Source organism: Boleophthalmus pectinirostris, unplaced genomic scaffold (assembly GCF_026225935.1).
Source record: "Boleophthalmus pectinirostris isolate CB_2022bp ecotype Guang Dong unplaced genomic scaffold, ASM2622593v1 HiC_scaffold_3, whole genome shotgun sequence".
Lineage (NCBI taxonomy): Eukaryota > Metazoa > Chordata > Actinopteri > Gobiiformes > Gobiidae > Boleophthalmus > Boleophthalmus pectinirostris.
Genome location: NW_026571299.1, coordinates 21,624,599 through 21,645,104, shown reverse-complemented (window position 1 = coordinate 21,645,104; position 20,506 = coordinate 21,624,599). Strand labels below are relative to the sequence as shown.

Below are 20,506 nucleotides of genomic sequence, written 5' to 3'. Positions count from 1 at the left end.
GCTGCTACTGCTACTGCTACTACTTCTACTGCAACTACTGTAATCACTCCTGCTACAACTACTGCTGTTTCTGCAGCTGTCAGAGAGTTTTTCTTCAACCAGCCGATTACTACAATGACTAGTGCAGTGGCCCCTGCTGCCAGTGTCATTCTGTGAAGTCCTGTACCTCGCACCAGCTCAGGTCAGTAGTGACCCGGAAAACCAGACTCCAGACGTACCTTCTGTCTAGATGTTTAACAGTGGATTCCTGTCACGCAGGAATTGAACGGATTTCTGTGGTAAATGAATAACTGCCGCTGCGCTTCCACTGAACTCATGAAGGAATGTTACGTCACGTGACGCAGGCTTTAAGAGCGCTTCATACCTGTGCGTCTCTCACTCGCGCACTGACGCTTGGACCCGCGGCACTGTATCCTCTTACTTCATATGACCTTAGCGCGCTCACTACCCGGTCTGGAGAAGACGGCGAAAATTCGCGGAACACTCGGGAGCTACAGTCGGCTCCATCGCACCGAGCGCTACCTGCATTCTGAGCCCCCAAATAAGGCTCTGTCCTCGGGTTAACAACCACCAGCGCACCGCTTCACTGTCATCCATCCAGTGCGCTCTACAAGGAACAGAACCCCAGTTGAGGGAAAAAGAAAAGCTCCACAAGTCCTTCATAACACGGACTCCTGAAGCCGTAAGTCGCGCTCTATTCTGCACCGCCACATTCAGCCTGGGTCTGGAGGCTGAGGACGCACTCGTCTCTTCTGCAGTAAGATGTATAGTGTAGTGAGATGTGTAGTAAGGTGTAGTAAGTGTATGCTGAATTTTAGAAAAGTTGTTGTTTTAGATCAAGAAATTACTCTAGTAAGAGTAAAAAGTATATGAATGAGAAAACTACTACTGAAGGAAGAGTAGCCTCATTTCAAGAGTAACTGAACTGTTTACTCTGAGTCTAGAGTCAGATGCTCCAGACACTTTGACAGTAAATAGGAATGCTCCACAGCAGGGCATTAAACATAGGGCTCTCCTCTCCATAGATCTGATCTGTAACTTTCCCAGGTATTGTAACCTGCTTGTCTCTACGGAAGCCCTGAGAGGCAAGAGAAAAAAAAAAAAAAAAAGAGGCAGATCATTTGGGCTCTATTTTCTAAGTGTTTTTTTTTTTTTTTTTTTTCACCAACTCAACAAAAAAATAAATAAAAATAAAAAATACAAAATTCTACCAAAAAAATTCTACAATTTATTATTTTTTCTAAAAAAAAAACAATTTTTTCAAAAAAAAATTTTTTTCTCTTTTTTTTTCGCTGTTGATGTGGCTGACGAAAACAAAACAAAACAAAAAAAAACCCACCACTCAGAGCCTGTTTTCCTGGTGTATTCCTATAAGTACCACACTTCGGCTCCGGCAAGCTGCCGGAGATTTGGCTTATGGCGTTAGGTTCTGGGTTAGGACGTGGGAGGCTGGGGTTTGAAACTCACCTGGGCCGGGTTGTGTGTTTTTATTCTAGCTGAATACAGTCTATTCATGAGTTTTATGTTTTATTTAGGGGCCCGGAGGTGCGTCCGTCGTAGACCGTTGGATCATTGCAGCGTCTCTCTCGCTCTTGCTCTCTCTCTCTCTCAAATCCCATCGCAATGAGAACACGCAAAATGCAAAAATGCTCTACGCGTCAGGGCGCACCGCTAAAACCAGAAACAGTACGGCATTCTGTCTTCCAGCCTGGAGCAGTGATCCCCACTTTCGCTCTCACAGAATGACAGCGGATCAGTGATGCATTGATCTTAGTTCTCATATTACTCATAAAAGAGAACATAAAACATAAAACTCATGAATTCAGCTTTTTTTTTTTGTCAGCCACATCAACAGCGGAAAAAAAAAACACACACAAGAGAAAAAAAAAATGTAGAAAAAAAACATTTTTTTAGAAAAAAAAAAAAAAAATGTCGAAAAAATGTGTAGAAAAAAAAAAATTTGGAGAAGATTTTTTTTTTTTGAATTGATGAAAAAAAAAAAAAACACTTAGAAAATAGAGCCCAAATGACCTGCCTCTTTTTTTTACATAAATCGATTTTAATGCCACTACAACATTCACGACAAAGCAACAGCATCTCCATGGATACAAGGAGACATACCCAGAAAAGTTACACAGTGAACCTTTAAAACCTCATATCCCTGTGTTATAGGGCTCAGGCGTTCATTTAGTGAAGCAGATATTTGATGTTTTGTAGAAGTGACACGTGTGACAGATTCCACAGACGTGTGTTGCTGTTACACTTCTAAACCTGAAATAATCAATAATATCTGAACAATATTTTACACCTTTAGTTTTCTGTCATTCCATGTCTGTTTTAGACTTGGTTTAGTCTTGATTTAGTCCATGTTTAGACCTGTTTTAGACCTGGTTTAGTCCTGATTTAATCCATGTTTAATCCTGGTTTAGTCCTGGTTAAGTCCTGATTTTGTCCATGTTTAGACCTGTTTCAGACCTGGTTTAGTCCCGATTTAGTTCATGTTTAGACCTGTTTCAGACCTGGTTTAGTCCTGTTTTAGTTCATATTTAGACCTGTTTTAGACCTGGTTTAGTTCTGATTTAGTCCATGTTTAGACCTGTTTCAGACCTGGTTTAGTCCCGATTTAGTTCATGCTTAGACCTGTTTTAGACCTGGTTTAGTCTTGATTTAGTCCACGTTTAGACCTGTTTTAGACCTGGTTTAGTCTTGATTTAGTCCATGTTTAGACCTGTTTCAGACCTGGTTTTAGTACTTGCTGTGCTTGTGTTTACTTCATAATAACAGCTTTTGTAAAGTGGTGTGAGATGCACAGGTGGGAGGAGCCAGAGCAGAGGGGGCGTGGCAAAACACTTAAATCATAGTTTTTGAGCCGACGCGTCACACTTTTGAAATAGTGGTCTGAGAATGACAAACATGTCCATAAACACACACATACAGTTTTATACACACACTGTATGTGTCACAGCTGGAGCCTCGGTCATATTTAAGGAGACACTCAGTCTGTGTATGTACTGTTAATATCACAGATACTACTACTACTACTACTACTACTACTACTACTACTACTACTACTACTACTACTACTTTTCTATAGTTTAGGGAGCACATATCACAAATCAACTTTATAACTGTTATCAGTTCAAGCTTTATTTGACTTGATCTTATCTGGGGACATCCATCCATCCATCCATTTTCGTCCGCTTATCCGGGGCCGGGTCGCGGGGGGAGCAGCCTAAGCAGGGACTCCCAGACTTCCTTCACCCCAGACACGTCCTCCAGCTCCTCCGGGGGGACCCCGAGGCGTTCCCAGGCCAGCCGAGAGACATAGTCCCTCCAGCGTGTCCTGGGTCTTCCCCGGGGCCTCCTCCCGGCGGGACATGCCCGGAACACCTCCCGAGGGAGGCGCCCAGGAGGCATCCGGAACAGATGCCCGAGCCACCTCAACTGGCTCCTCTTGACGTGGAGGAGCAGCGGCTCTACTCCGAGCTCCTCCCGTGTGACTGAGCTCCTCACCCTATCTCTAAGGGAGCGCCCAGCCACCCTGCGGAGGAAACTCATTTCGAGCGCTTGTATCCGCGATCTCGTCCTTTCGGTCACTACCCAGAGCTCATGACCATAGGTGAGAGTAGGAACGAAGACTGACCGGTAAATCGAGAGCTTCGCCTTTCGACTCAGCTCCCTCTTCACCACAACGGTCCGATACAGCGACCGCATCACTGCCGAAGCTGCACCGATCAGCCTGTCAATCTCACGTTCCGTCCTTCCCTCACTCGTGAACAAGACCCCGAGATACGTGAACTCCTCCACTTGAGGCAAAGACTCCCCACCCACCCGGAGAGGGCAAGCCACCTTTTTCCGGTCGAGAACCATGGCCTCGGACTTGGAAGAGCTGATCTTCATCCCAGCCGCTTCACACTCGGCTGCAAACCGCCCCAGTGCACACTGCAGGTCCTGGCTCGATGAAGCCAACAGGACAACATCGTCCGCAAACAGCAGAGATGAAATCCTGTGGTCCCCAAACCGGACCCCCTCCGGCCCCTGACTGCGCCTAGAAATTCTGTCCATAAACACAATGAACAGAACCGGTGACAAAGGGCAGCCCTGGCGGAGTCCAACATGCACCGGGAACAGGTCTGACTTACTGCCGGCAATGCGAACACAGCTCCTGCTCCGGTCATACAGGGACCGGACAGCCCTTAGCAAAGGGCCCCGGACCCCATACTCCCAGAGCACCCCCCACAGAACACCACGAGGGACACGGTCGAATGCCTTCTCCAGATCCACAAAACACATGTGGACTGGTTGGGCAAACTCCCATGAACCCTCGAGCACCCTATGGAGAGTGTAGAGCTGGTCCAGTGTTCCACGGCCAGGACGAAAACCACACTGCTCCTCCTGAATCCGAGGTTCGACTATCGGCCGGATTCTCCTCTCCAGTACCCTGGCATAGACCTTACCGGGAAGGCTGAGGAGTGTGATCCCCCTATAGTTGGAACACACCCTCCGGTCCCCCTTCTTATACAGATGGACCACCACCCCGGTTTGCCAGTCCAGAGGTACTGTCCCCGACCGCCACGCGATGTTGAAGAGGCGTGTCAACCAAGACAGCCCCACAACATCCAGAGACTTCAGGTACTCAGGGCGGATCTCATCCAACCCCGGAGCCTTGCCACCAAGGAGCTTGCCAACCACCTCAGTGACTTCGGCCAGGGTGATGGATGAGTCCGCCTCCGAGTCCCCAGCCTCGGCCTCCTCCTCGGAGGACGTGACGGTGGGATTGAGGAGATCCTCAAAGTATTCCTTCCACCGCCGGACAACGTCCCCAGTCGAGGTCAGCAGCTCTCCCCCCGCACTGTAAACAGTGTTGGTGAAGAACTGCTTTCCCCTCCTGAGGCGCCGGACGGTTTGCCAGAATCTCTTTGAGGCCGTCCGACAGTCCTTCTCCATGGCCTCCCCGAACTCCTCCCAGCTCCGAGTTTTTGCCTCCGCGACCACACGGGCTGCAGCACGCTTGGCCCGCCGGTACCCGTCAGCTGCCTCAGGAGTCCCCCGGGCCAGCAAGGCCCGATAGGACTCCTTCTTCAGCTTGACAGCATCCCTTACTTCCGGTGTCCACCACCGGGTTCGGGGATTGCCGCCGCGACAGGCACCACAGACCTTACGCCCACAGCTCCGAGCAGCTGCATTGACAATAGAGGCCGAGAATGAAGCCCACTCGGACTCCATATTTCCGGCCTCCCCCGGAATCCGGGAGAAGTCCTCCCGGAGGTGCGAGTTGAAGGTCCCTCTGACAGAGGGCTCCGCCAGACGTTCCCAACAGACCCTCACTACACGCTTGGGCCTGCCAGGTCTTTCCGGCTTCCTCCTCCGCCAGCGAACCCAACTCACAACCAGGTGGTGATCAGTTGACAGCTCAGCCCCTCTCTTCACCCGAGTGTCCAAGACACGCCACCGGAGGTCAGATGACACGACTACAAAGTCGATCATCGACCTCCGACCTAGGGTGTCCTGGTGCCACGTGCACTTATGGACACCCTTGTGCTCGAACATGGTGTTCGTTATGGACAAACCGTGACTAGCACAGAAGTTCAATAACAAAACACCACTCGGGTTCAGATCAGGGAGGCCGTTCCTCCCAATCACCCCTCTCCAAGTGTCAGTGTCGTTGCCCACGTGGGCGTTGAAGTCCCCCAGGAGAACAATGGAGTCCCCGGTCGGTGCACTGTCTAGTACCCCTCCCAAGGACTCCAAGAAGGCCGGGTACTCTGCACTGCTGTTCGGCCCGTAGGCCGACACCACAGTGAGAGACCTGTCCCCGACCCGAAGGCGCAGGGACGCGACCCTCTCGTTCACCGGGGTGAACTCCAACACACAGTGGCTGAGTTGTGGGGCAATGAGCCCACACCAGCCCGCCGCCGCTCCCCGCGGCCAACGCCAGAGAAATGGAGAGTCCAGCCCCTCTCAAGGAGTTGGGTTCCAGAGCCCAAACTGTGCGTGGAGGTGAGGCCGACTATATCTAGTCGGTAACGCTCAACCTCCCGCACAAGCTCAGGCTCCTTCCCCCCCAGCGAGGTGACATTCCATGTCCCCAGAGCTAGTCTCCATGTCCGGAGATCTGGTCGCCGAGGCCCCCGCCGTCGACTGCTGCCCAGATCTCTCTGCACCGGCCCCATATGGATCCTCCTGCGGGTGGTGGGCCCACGTGAGGACGGCCCCACATCACTCCTTTGGGCTGAGCCCGGCCGAGCCCCGTGGGGGGAGGCTCGGCCACCAGGCGCTCGCTGGCGAGCACCCACCCCAGGCCTGGCTCCAGGGTGAGGCCCCGGTGACGCCAATCCGGGCGACGTAACTGGCCTTGTTGGTACACTCATCATAGGGGCTTCTGAACCGTTCTTCGTCTGACCCGTCCCCCCGGACCTGTTTGCCTTGGGTGACCCTACCAGGGGCACGAAGCCCCCGACAACATAGCTCCCGGGATCATTCGGGCACTCAAACCCCTCCACCACGATAAGGTGACGGTTCAAGGAGGACATGTTAATGAAATTGTTAATGAAATTGAAAAGGCTCATATTTCACTGTTGTTCTAAAGTAGTTTCTTCATCACAAACAGACCTGCAGCTGTGTTTTGTTTAACCCTTCACATTTAGGCTGAGTTCTTCTCTCAGACAGAAAACACTGTTCCACCTTGTGATGTCATGTGTTGATACAGGAAGTGGTAAATGGTCACATTTTTCTACAGCGCTTTTCCACCTTCATGGCTCAAAGCTCTTTACAACAAGGAACCACACACACATTCACACACACACACACAGACACACACACACACACACACACACACGCACACACACACACACACACACACTTGGGGTGAGGCAGGTTAAGTGTCTTGCCCAAAGACATAACAACAACATTCAACTGTGGGAGCTGGAACCGCCAACCTGTGCGTCAGTGGATCTGACCGCTCAATCAATGATGTTTATGTCAAGAGCAGGATTTGAACCACCAACCTTCAGATCAGTGGATGCTCTACTAAAACTGAGCTACTGTCACCCCACCGTGTTTTTAAAGTCTATGCACCTTCACTAGAATTTGGATAATTTCAGCTCTGGAATTAAAGGTAAAAGGAGCTGTTAACTTGAAAACTACCACTTCATGACATCACAAGATGGAATAGAGCATTTTAGAGACAGACTTTACAGACAGACTAATAATAAAGGGTTACTCAAATGTGTGTGAATGAAACAAAACGTAACTCCAGGTGTGTTTTTGGTTTAAAGCTCACAAGAGTCACTTCTGTGTAATATAAGACATCTAAACCCTACATACAGTTCCTTGAAGATCTTTCCTCTCTCCTGCAGATATCCTGGCCCTCCGTGCACCCCCTGCTGTCTGCCCCTCGCCCAGCAGCATGATGCCCGTGTCATGTGAGGAGCTGGAGGAGCTGGAGTGTGTGGTGTGCTTTTACATGTACTCGCGCTCAGACAGGATTCCCCGCATGCTCCACTGCAGACACACATTCTGCTCCGTGTGCCTGGAGACCATGGCCTGTCTGAGGGGTGTGATCTGGACCGTGACCTGCCCCCTCTGCAGATGGACCACCTGCACCAACGCCTCACTCACCCTGCCGGGGGCGCTCTGGGTCAACACGGACATATGGGACCAGATCTCAGGGGAGCAGCAAGAGACCATCAAGGCTCAAAAGTAAGTCCTGAGATACATCTGGGTTAGACCTGGTTTAGACCTGGGTTAGTGCTGGTTATAGAACTAGTTTAGGGTGGGCCTGGTTTAGAACTGGTTTAGTCCAGTTTAAATTTGAATGTAGTTATGGTTCAGTCCTGGTTTAGTTGTAGTCCTACAGGTGGAAGAGGATGGGAGGGCATCTGACTAAAATATTTTTATTTTTTTTCAGGCCGGACAAAAAAACGTTTCTGTTCAAGTCAGCTCTCCGTAAAGTGTTCAGCTGTATACTGAAGCCCTCCACCTTGTAACAGAGGACTATTACTACCACCACTACCACCACCACCACCTCACTACTACTACTACAACTACTACTACTACAACTACTACTACTGTACCCAAGAGTCCTTCAGTCAGGACCAGAGACTTCAGGAAGGACTTGATTTGAACGTGAAGTTTAAAGATCCTCTGCTGCTGCTCCTACTTCTACTACTACCTACTACTAGTCAGTCTGCCCCAGGGCAGCTGTGGCTACAATAGTAGCTCACTGCGAGTGTGGAGTGAACAAACAATGAATTGTAAAGCTCTTTGGGTGTTTTGAAAGGCGTTATATAAATGCAATGATTAATTAATTTACTACTGCTACTACTACTACTACTACTACTACTACTACCACTACTACTACTACTGTAGTAGTTGCTGTTTAATGGGGCTTTGTCAAACTTAATGCTACTTTGAGCTTGTGTTGAACTAATATTGTTAAACTGGTATTTGAGTCATGTCCTGGTTTCTCAACACAGTCAGGTCAGAGCATTTGAACAACTCACATTTGAATAGTACAATGTGCTCTTCCTGTGCTCATTCACATTACCTGGGAGTGTGATGCTAACTGTAGGCTCTGCTCTGTCTGAAGCTCTGTTACTTAAGTTAGACTTTAATCTGAGTTTGTTTTAACACAATCTGACCTGAAAGAAGAGACTTAGATGAAATAGAACAGATGAGCAGATTTGTTCTGTTTAATAAGTTCCTCTCAAATAACATCTTCTTGAGTTTTCAGAGTTTTTTGACAGTGTTTGGGACTGTGTGCATTATGTCATCATGGTAACTGCTGAACATTTTGCCATCTGACATATAAAACACCTCCAGCAGACAGAGACATCCAAGTGTGTCTCATTCTCGGTTTATGGACAGACCAGGCCTCATGTGAAAACTCCAACCTCCAGAACTCCCTCGCTGAACTGCAGAGGCTGCACTAGCACTGACTCAGGACTGGTGCAGGTGATTTTTAGGTTTTAGTCATAGAATCTGACACCCCCACTGTTGTTAGTAAAATGTAACTATGACTAAAAAGTATGAATATTTTTTCCAACTATTAAAACCTAAGGCCTAAACCAGAACTAAACCAGATTTAGACCAGAACTAGACCAGGACAAACTTGAACACTTTAAATCTCTGTTTGTGACTTCTCATGATCTAAATGTTCAAATCACTTTAATGTTGTGACAAACAGCCCGTGAAATACTTTTTTTTTTATGCTGATAAAATGTGAAGAGTTTCTGCTCAAACTGAATTGTTTGTAAATTATAGATTATTATTGTATAAATATTTATAAAATATCACTTCTCTTAATTCATTTTCCTTGTGATTTTTAAAATAAAGTATTTAAAAGTAAAACCTATTGTGCTTGTGTGTTTCTACCTCTGATCATTTTAAATCACAATATTCATCTAAAACCACTTAAGAAAACAAACAAGTGCACTGACGTCTGTGTAAGAAAACTGTGGTGTCCAACGGAGCTGACATGACTGTAAACGTCATGACAACAAAACACCACATGGGCCCCTCCTAAACCAGGACTAAACCAAGATTAAACCAGGACTAAACTAAGACTAAACCAGGATTAAACCAGGATTAAACCAGGACTAAACCAGGATTAAACCAAGACTAAACCAAGAATAAACCAAGACTAAACCAGGATTAAACTAGGACTAAACCAGGATTAAACCAGGACTAAACCAGGACTAAACTAGGACTAAACCAGGATTAAACCAGGACTAAACCAAGACTAAACCAGGACTAAACCAGGAGTAAACCAAGAATAAACTAAGACTAAACCAAGAATAAACTAAGACTAAACCAGGATTAAACCAAGACTAAACCAAGAATAAACCAAGACTAAACCAGGATTAAACTAGGACTAAACCAGGACTAAAACCAGGACTAAACCAGGATTAAACCAGGACTAAACCAGGACTAAACCAGGACTAAACCAGCTAGGACTAAACCAGGACTAAACCAGGATAAACCAGGAGACTAAACCAGGACTAAAACCAGGAGTAAACCAAGACTAAACCAGGAATTAAACTAAGGACTAAACCAGGACTTAAACTAAACCAGGACTAAACCAGGACTAAACCAGGACTAAACTAAACCAGGACTAAACCAGGACTAAACCAAGACTAAACCAAGACTAAACCAAGAATAAACCAAGACTAAACCAGGATTAAACCAGGACTAAACCAGGACTAAACCAGGATTAAACCAAGACTAAACCAAGACTAAACCAGGACTAAACTAAGACTAAACCAGGATTAAACCAGGACTAAACCAAAACTAAACCAAGACTAAACCAGGACTAAACCAGGACTAAACTAAGACTAAACCAGGATTAAACCAGGACTAAACCAAAACTAAACCAAGACTAAACCAGGACTAAACCAGGACTAAACTAAGACTAAACCAGGACTAAACTAAGACTAAACCAGGACTAAACCAGGATTAAACCAGGACTATCAATCAATCAATCAAACTTTATTTATAAAGCACTTTTCATACAAAAATGTAACACAAAGTGCTTTACACAGATTAAAAACAATCCCACATTGAAATGAAATGAGAAGGTCAATGAGAAGAAACGAGTGTGCTTAACAGCTTTGATTTCCATCCAGTTTGCAGAATGGGTTTGCTTTAAATCTGCATTCTGTAACTTTTCTTGTGGAGGCTTTGCAATCTGCTTGTCTCCATAGTGATGTTATTGTTTTGCTTGGAAAATTCCAGAGTGTTGCATTTATCTTACATTTAGTTATTTACATGTTTTTATACATGCTTACTGAATGCACTTACTCTCAATGCTTTTCTGTGTGAGTGAGGTCACCTCTCCACAGATCTGACCTGTAACTTGACCTGATGGCGTCATCTGCTTGTCTCCATAGTGGAAGAAAAGTTTAATGCTACACTGTGGAACATTCGAGACAAAGCAATAACCAAAGCAACTGATTTTTTTTTTTAAGATCAAAATGACGACAGCTGTGGGCTCTCAGGCTCAACAAGATTTCACCAAAACAAAGTCAGAATCAAATATAAAGTCCCAGTTTAGTCCTGAGTCAGTCCTAGCTTAGTCCTGGTTTAGTCCTGAGTTAGACCTGAGTTAGACCTGAGTTAGACCGTGTTTAGTCCTGGTTTAGTCCTGAGTGAGTCCTGAATTAGACCTGAGTTAGACCTGAGTTAGACCTTGTTTAATCCTGGTTTTACTTCTGAGTTAGACCTGAGTTAGACCTTGTTTAATCCTGGTTTAGTCCTGAGTTAGACCTGAGTTAGACCTTGTTTAATCCTGGTTTAGTTCTGAGTTAGACCTGAGTTAGTCCTGAGTTAGTCCTGAGTTAGACCTGAGTTAGACTTGAGTTAGACCTTGTTTAATCCTGGTTTAGTTCTGAGTTAGACCTGAGTTAGACCTTGTTTAATCCTGGTTTAGTTCTGAGTTAGACCTGAGTTAGTCCTGAGTTAGTCCTGAGTTAGACCTGAGTTAGACTTGAGTTAGACCTTGTTTAATCCTGGTTTAGTCCTGAGTTAGACCTGAGTTAGACCTTGTTTAATCCTGGTTTAGTTCTGATTTAGACCTAAGTTAGTCCTGAGTTAGTCCTGAGTTAGACCTGAATTAGACTTGAGTTAGACCTTGTTTAATCCTGGTTTAGTGCTGAGTTAGTCCTAGTTTAGTCCTGGTTTAGACCTCAGACCTAATTGTAAACATGGTTATGGTTTTTGCAGTTGAACATACTCAGCCCCCAAAACTGCACAATGGTGTGTTTATGTCCACACCTCAAGCCCTGGTCTATTAGTCGCCTCTGAAACCTGGCTCAAGAAATCCAACCGACTCTGACCCTCCCTGGCTGTAATACATACCGCCAAAGGGGGTGGGGTAGCCGTCTATTGTAAAGTAAATTGGCTGTTTGGTTTTAGCATCCAAATCTGTTACAAAGTAATTTGAGCTAATTATGATGAAGATTCCCCTGTCACTGCTACACCACATCCCTCTGCCTCTGTGCTTTTTCTGCAGTTAGTGAGCTGACTGTCACCTCCAAGCTCATTCTGCTGCTGTGCATCTGTAAATATTCTTGTAGTTAGATGCACTTAATTTATCCCAAATTGTAACGAGCCTAACCAAATACAAGATTAAACTTATGAACACCGGGACACTGATTGCTTTATACTGACAGGACTGACAGGTGTGTCTCTGGTGTGTTCGGCCAAAGTCTAAGTCACCATTGCACTAGAGCAGTGGTGTACATCACTGCTGAAAGCCTTGCTATTAAATCTGGACACATTTCAAACACTTGTTTATCCCAATTAAGGACAAATATGCTCCAGTAAGAAAAAATAGAATAAAAAATAGACACAGTCCCTGGTTTAGGCCTGAACTAGCCAATCTTATCCACCAAAAACATCATCTTTGGCAAAAAGGTAAATCTTCAAATAGACATTTTGAGGCAGATCTATAGAGCAATTTGACATAAATCCACACAGGGTATTTAGAAAGACTCAAGTTACTCATTTTGCCAGTAGTACAGATCCAAAGACATTTTGCAGTACATTAAAGTCTATGTAAAACAAGAACACATCCCCTCGTTTGTCTTCAGTAATCAAAACTGACGGTGTAGTTACTGTGTCACTGACAAATCAAAAATCATGGATTATGTGAGCAAACATTTTGCACAGGCTGGTTATTCCTGTTCAGACAAGGACATCAGTTCACCCTCTTCTCATCCACCGCTGACCTCATACCAGTACACAACACCTGGAAGACCTGCCGTCTCTATCCATGCCAGTCCAGAGTCTGAAGTCCTCAGTGAGACACATCTGAATCTACTGGACTTGATTCATTAGAGACTAACAGCAGCTCACATCCCAGCAGCTCCTACCTGTAGTTTATTCAATCTCTCTCTACAAAGACCTTCATTTAAAGGAGGTGACAACTGTAATCTGAACTGCTACAGACTCATTTCTATTCGGCCCTATTTTTCGCAAAATAATTTGAAGGAGTCGTAAACAGGCAACTTATAGTAGATCACCTGGAGTCTCATCATATCTATAACCCTGTGCAGTCTGGGTGTGGGACTAGTCACAGTTGTTTCACTGCTACATTGAAAGTTCTCAGTGATATTGTCTGTGCTACTGACAACAAGGAGTATTATGTGGCTCTTTTTGTCGACCTGGTCAAAGCTTTAAATCTGTGGATCCAAATATTCTGCTGCACAGGTTAAGAGAAACAGGCTTTTCAGACAGGAGCATTGCTTGGTTTAAAACTTTTGCTCCAGGTGCGTACAGTCAGTGAGAGAGGAGGGCCTCCTCTCAGAACCTCTACATCTCCTCAAAGTTCTGCCCCATAGATTTTATCCTTAGCCCCACCCTCTTTAATATCTATATTAACAATATCACACAAGCCACTGGACAATCTCATCTGCATTTATACACAGACCACACTGTCCTTCATGCACACAGAGCTCGTCTTAACACTGGATTCTCCAAGCTCCAATACACTTTCACACTGCTCCAGCACACGCCTCATCTGACCTAACATGGAAAACCAAGAAGACGAAATGTTTAAATGTTTGATCTTTAACAGAAAACCTCCCACAGGCAGAGAGCTTAAACTCACACACACGCACACCCGCACACAGACACACACGCACACGCACACACACACACGCACACACACACACAGCACACACACACAGCACACACACACACGCACACACGCACACACACACACACACACACACACACACACACACACACACACACACACACACACACACACACACACACACACACACACACACACACACACACACACACACACACACACACACACACACACACAGCTCCACTGTGCTCTAACAGCTCCATTAACCTGGTCATTGTAAAGGCCTCACAGCTTTGGGCCCCTCCTCTTTCCTTCACCTTCAACACACTTTGAAACTTGCTTCATTTTAAAAACTCAATCCAAAGTATTTTACAGGATCAGTGCCTATTTGTGTAGATTGTATATTTGTATGTTTGAACTACAGACGTGTTCAAAAGTACTCTGCCTTTTCAGCAGGTCACAAACAATCTGAAAAATACTTTTACTTTTCAGTCCAGTTCAAAATGTGATGGAGTAGAAAGTACAGATACATGCTCTAAATGTACTTCCAAAAATTTATACTTTTGAACAGTACTTTACTTCATTCACTTTGTGATGTTCCACAACAAATTTTAACTTTATATTTCAACTGAATTATCATCCATGAAGTTTACGATTACACATTTACATTTATGATTCCCAGGAAACTTTAAACATTCCCTTGAAAACATTTAAACACAGGCAGTTAAATGTTTGTCACAGTTTAAAATGTGACAACTGCCAAAACACCATCGTAAAAATTTTAACTTGGAACTGACCTCAATTTTTAAAATGTATGAGAAATTTGAGCAAATATTTCAACTATGAAGCAATAACAAAAACACACAATAACCAGAGGGCCTGTCATTTATCATATATCTGTAATTACGGGGCCTATCCAGTAATTGAACAAAAACTGGTACAACCAGTTTTTTTTTATCTAATTTGTTTTGCGGATCCTGCAAGCTGCTTCTTCACTGGGCATCACACGATTTTTTAAGTCCTTTCAAAAAGTGGTGCCATTATTCAACCCCAAAGACGTAAGTGTTTCAGCCGTCAATGTTTTGATCAAGAGCAGAACTGAACTAATCCTGGACTAACATGTGAGCATGGATGCGCTTCAGGCTCCATCGACTAAGCGCCGATTCACTTAGTATTGAAAAACCATCTCCCCTCTCCTCGTCATCCTCGTCATTTTGGTCTTGCTCATATGCTCATATTGACCCTCTCTACGAGATCCTGATGTCTTTATTTCGTAACTAGAGACAAAAAAACTCAGGCGGTGAAATGTTGTGTTGTTTTTTTATTGAAAAGAGTGAGTTGAGTTTGGTTTCCCTGAAGTAGCACTAGCCTTTTGTGACTAAACATTTGGAGGAAGAACAGTGACATATTCCACAGAAAATCACCAAACAAATCAACAGAAACAGACAAAAAAACAAAAAAAACAGCAACAAAAAAAAAAACACTTCCATCCCCAAAATATTACTTCCAATTTATTTATTTTATTTTTTACACAAATTCTGTTGTCTTAGTGATGTAGAGACTGGTTTATTTGTAAAAGTTACTCAGTGGAACTCAACAGTGAAGTCATTTTTACAAACACAATTCTCATCATTTTTTCCCCCAGCAAATTAAATATTACTTTGAGTTTAAAAGTTTGATGGAGGCTACACAGCTACGTGGCAATTATTAGCCTAAGAAAATATATCACCTTATACAAGACCGAACCAAAAATATGAACTCAAGTTTGAAATTTAGCAAATATTTGGCCTTTCTGAGCTTTTTCCTAGAATGTATTGTAAAAGCAGCTACTTGTGAAAAAAAATCATCACCTAAACATTTTACTAAAAGGAATTTGTTGGCTGAGAACCACATAGAAGTAAATGTCAGGGAGTTTTATCCAGTCAGACGTAGTTGCATGAGAACTATTTGGAAGATCTGTTCAGAATAATGTTGTCATGAATAACGACACTAACATTTCAAACTTGATTTCTCACAATGATAACAAAAACACTTTCTTTTAAACAACATAATAACTTTCAATATTAAATTGTAGTACTTTTTTTATTATTCCCATGATGTCTTATATGTGTGTAACACAGTCTTACTCTTGTACTACTTCTACTCTTTCTACGACTCCTGTTTAGGAAAGGTTCATTTCTGTCCAGTCAAGGGAACATTTAGTATAAATTAGTATCTTGTTTCAGTATCAATTAGTATCTACATTTTTGTACTTTTGATACTTCAGAATTGTGTACTGGTCCTTTAAGGTCACTATTACCTCATAATCAAAAAGCCTCTTACAAACTTTTAAATTCACATTTTAATTTTGAAAAGGTTTATGGAGAAAAACTGTTGAGCTCCTTCTTAAATGAGATTTCTGACTGTTTAAAAAGTTGAAAATATTGCAGATTGTTTGAATACATGTAACTGACTGGCCATGTTCAAAATATTAGTAAGATTAGAAATTCACAGATACACAAGTTATGCCCAAGAATGATGTTACACACTGGCCCATTTATTAGGTACACCTGTCATGTTACAGTCACTGGTCAGGTCGAAAGTTTTACGTTAAAATAAGAGAAAACAAATCAAGATTCGACCTGGTTTAATCCTGGTCCAGTCCTGGTTTAGTTCTGATTTAGGACTTGGTTTAGTCCTTGTCAAAAGCTCCAAAATGCTCAGTTCCACCTTGTGATGTAGTTTAAGTGAACTGCTCCTTTTACTTTTAGTTCAGAAGAGATTGGCAAAACCAGGGTTCATTATTAATCCAAACGATTCCAGTGAAGGCATGTGGAGGTTTTTCTTGATGAGGAAACATGATAAAAAAAACTATAAACTATAAAACTATAGTGTTATATGGGCCCTTTAAATGCCAGCTGTAGTTTGGATCAGTTTAGTAGATTTCCAGTCTCTTACTAAACATGAGCAAGTCTCTGCATTACACTTGTATTATGACATGTGTACCTAATAAAGAGGCCGGTCCATAGCCCCATAGACTTTCCAAACATTTCATGGATACATTCAGCTTCTGCAGTTCCAATGGGGTTTTTCTATTGCATTTTTAACATGATCTCTACCCCAGAGCTACACACTACTAACATTACACTTGTGCATTGAAACAACATCGATCACAGTTTGTCATCACATCTTTCTCTGCTCCTCTTCAAGAACCTTCGCAAAAAACAAACAAGAAACATTATTTAAATATTAAAGTCAAATAGAACAGGACACAAAGGAGGAGGCCCAAAGTGTTAAGCTTAAAATACACAATACAGGGTTAGTCTTTAGGGTTAAACAGCCCTTTGCTAAAGTGAGCCTTTAAATACGTATACGCCTCTGACACATTACAAACCCACTTCTACTCAAGTTTCACCAAATTAATTCACGTTTTTCTAACATCTGCATAGTCGTTTTGGATCTTAAAAAAAGTTAAAATTTTAAGTTTTACTTCCATAGTACTGGATACCACCTAATTTCCCTAAGCAGACAGTAAAGTGTCCCTTACTGCATTTATTCAGTCACAAGAGTGATTATTGCCAAAGAAAAACTGGTTTTGTGGTTACCGGCTCATTTCCATGGAAATTTCTAAATGTAATGCTATTCTGTGCAACACACTCCAGGTAAAGCAACTTCATCAGCACAGAGAACAGAAGCTTTCAGACCATCCACCTAAAAACGTACAAACTGTCCCTTTAATGGTCCTACCAGATTTTTCCACATATATTTTGCAAAATACGTGTGTGATTTTATGATCTCACAAGCTGCTTATACAGGAAGTGTGTGTTACCATGTACACACTGGTCGGGTTTTGAAAAGTGCTTATAAACTCATTGTGGTGAATCTTAAATGCATAATGTAAGAGACGAATAACTGAACAACTGCAAAAAACAAAACAAAACAAACAAAAAACAGAACTAGTTGATTTCAAACCTTCACAAAAATCTGCTTTAAGGTCTATTTTGTAATTAACTAAGCTTAACAGACATGAACACCTCTTCAGAAGTCTAACATTATTCACACATACATACATAAAACTGTCTTTAAAATATGAATCATTTTGTAAAACATTGCTATAATAAACACAATAGAATCACTTGAGTAAAAGTGGGCAAGGAAAGTTCCAGAAAGGCTTTTACGTACCATGGTGACAGGAGGATTCTCTCTTCACACAAAACTAAAATCAGACTGATTTTTTAAAATACCTTATAATGACTTAAAATTGTACATCAGAATAACATAGGGTTTACAATAAGGATATGAACAAAGTGAATGGTACTAGAACACTAACGATCCCCCTGGAAGAGCTGGAACACAGCAACAGCCTCATCTACACTTCAAATGACTTGGATTTGCAATATTCATCTGGATTTCAGTGATTTAATACTTGATACTACATTTATTGTCTTGTCTTGAGATGTGGGCTGGTTTTAAAGGTCTTATGTTACACAAACTTGACTCTGAGCTTTGAGCCATGTTTCTGCATCAAAAACAAACCTGGAGTTGTGTTTTGTTTCATTCACACATTTGATTAACTCTTTATTATTCTACATCTCCGAAGCTCAAAATGCTCTGCTCCACCTTGCTCCACATGATATCATAAGGTGGTGTTTTCTGCTTGAGAGAAGAACACAGTCTAAATCTGCAGGGTTTGAATGAAACAAAATACAACACCAGGTCTGTTTTTGACTGTGTAATATGGACACTTTCACGTATTTTCTTATTTTATCTTGAGTTACAATTTAAATACGTCTTCTTAGGACTAAATCGATAAATGGAACTAAAATCGAGATTAATATATTGAATGCAAGTCATTTTAAACATGTCGACGTTCTTGTGTGGTTTTATAGGTAGGGATATTGAGATATGCGTCTGGGGCTTAGCTGGTAGGCTGTGTAGGCTTCAGAGCTCATGTACGAAGATCCAGAGGCAAACTGGTGCTGGTAAGGGGGGAGAGCGGGATGCAGCAGCCCACTGACGGACTCTTTTCTCTGGGTAGAGTCTCTCCGGGAGGTGGGTGCGGAGCCGGAGGTGCTGGAGGTAAGAAGGTGGTCGAAGGCTTGCGAGGCCGAGGAGAGGGCACTGGAGGCGGGGTAGGAGTAGAGAGAGGCCCCTGAGCTGGTGGAGGTCAGAGCGGAGACATCGGGGAAGGAGAAGTGAGAAGAAGGGAAGGCGCGAAGGAGAGATTGGTCAGAGAGAGAAGACGGGTCCTGGGAGGAGGAGACCACCGACTGCGCCTGAGAGGGAGAGGAGAGAGAATGATGATAAAGGTTAATACACAACAAAAATGGTAGTCTGACCAACCAAGACAACATTTACAAACTATAGAGGTGACCACACACATGCTTCTTTCCTAGTGATGGGCAAATGAGTCAGAGCTCCGGAGCACGTCTCGTTCTTTCTGAAACAAATTGCTCTGAAGCACTGCCTCGGAGCTCGTCTCGCAGCAGCCACTCACGTGACCAAAGTGTGGAAGTGTCGGTCCCTCCCCCTACTGCTTCACTCTGCGTGTCAATCGCTTCAGTGTATCAAAGCGTTTCATTGGCTCAGCGAATGTTCCGCTCTGTGATTGGTTCACAGCATGGATCTATGGTTCAGAGTGCTTCAGATTGTTCAGTGGACTTCCGTGGTTTGACAAGTGCTAAACTGCTACAGTATAAAAGATGCACCAGTATTTCTTAAAAATGTTGGTAGTGAGGAGTATTGTGTGACGTTAGTGATGATTTTGGTGACGTTTGGCGACTTTTGGCATTTGTGTCATTTTCGATGGCATCTACAAGTGGAAAAAAGCGATCCATGGTTTGGGATCACTTTGATCTAATTCCACCTAACAAGGTCACCTATTTTCTTATTTACAGCATGCTATTTATGTTGCTCTTTACATATTATTTTAAATCCATCCATCCATTTTCGTCCACTTATCCGGGGCCGGGTAGCGGGGGCAGCAGCCTAAGCAGGGACTCCCAGACTTCCCTCATCCCAGACATGTCCTCCAGCTCCTCCGGGGGAATCCCGAGGCGTTCCCAGGCCAGCCCAGAGACATAGTCCCTCCAGCGTGTCCTGGGTCTTCCCTGGGGCCTCCTCCCAGTGGGACATGCCCGGAACACCTCCCGAGGGAGGCGCCCAGGAGGCATCCGGAACAGATGCCCGAGCCACCTCAACTGGCTCCTCTCGACGTGGAGGAGCAGCATTATTTTAAATCATCATTATTATAGTTGTTGTTAGGTACGGTGTATGCTCTGCACACAAGTATTGTTAAATTTGTCCACTAGAGGTCAGTGTTTCTCCGAGGCCTCAGACACGTTGAACCATTTGAGACAATATTGTGACTGAGGTGTCAACGCTTCACGAGGCTCCATTCGCCCATCACTATTATTTCCCGTGCCCATCTCATTGGCGTGAGGAGTAGAGTCTCACCTCCACCACACTGACTCACTGCACTTCAAATCCAAACTCAACACACCTATTCAGACTGACCTACTCACTCCACCACACCACCAGACCACAGCTACTCCGTCCTGCTTTTAACCGTTTTTACTGCATTTAACTGTGTTCTAGAATAACACTGTGGATTCATTTCTTGTTTTAAGGCAAACTTGAAGGTCTAGAAAGATGTCTAATAAATAAATAGCATTATTATCTGTATTATTATAGTTAGAGTGAAGGCAACTAGAGATGTGATTGGCTGAGGTGAGGGGGGCGGGGCTTACCTGGCTGAGGTTAAGTGGATGTGATTGGCTGGGTGGCACTCCTCTGTGTCTGTCGGACTCGGCGCTGCAGGACTGATGACTTGAGCGCTTCGTCTTTATGTTTCCTGAAGCACCAACCATAAGACATGAGGCTTCAGCAGACATTACAAACACAGACCATCTCAAACAGTGAGAATATCAT

General features: G+C 43.8%; 2 protein-coding genes across 2 annotated transcripts in view; one reads left to right on the top strand and one right to left on the bottom strand.

Moving 5' to 3' along the window:
- The first annotated feature begins 392 nt into the window (after positions 1-392).
- Positions 393-9,351, top strand: LOC110165712 (RING finger protein 208-like). Its single transcript, XM_020930900.2, has 3 exons — positions 393-682; positions 7,359-7,701; positions 7,910-9,351. The coding sequence occupies exons 2-3, from the start codon at positions 7,409-7,411 to the stop codon at positions 7,986-7,988; spliced, it is 372 nt and encodes a 123-aa protein (XP_020786559.1). The 5' UTR covers positions 393-682; positions 7,359-7,408; the 3' UTR covers positions 7,989-9,351.
- Positions 9,352-14,903: 5,552 nt separating this feature from the next.
- The window catches only part of hipk1b (homeodomain interacting protein kinase 1b), a 30,154-nt gene continuing 24,551 nt past the window's right edge, over positions 14,904-20,506 (bottom strand). The window contains exons 18-19 of the mRNA XM_055160080.1: positions 20,326-20,429; positions 14,904-18,852 (exon numbers count right to left, since the gene is read on the bottom strand). Coding sequence (XP_055016055.1) covers positions 18,460-18,852; positions 20,326-20,429 — 497 coding nt within the window. The 3' untranslated portion in view covers positions 14,904-18,459. The remainder of the gene's footprint in view (positions 18,853-20,325; positions 20,430-20,506) is intronic.

Coding starts and splice junctions, on each gene's coding strand:
- LOC110165712 (XM_020930900.2), top strand. CDS start 7,409: ATGATGCCCGTGTCATGTGAGGAGCTGGAGGAGCTGGAGTGTGTGGTG. Junction 7,702..7,909: donor GAGACCATCAAGGCTCAAAA/GTAAGTCCTGAG, acceptor ATTTTTTTTCAG/GCCGGACAAAAAAACGTTTC.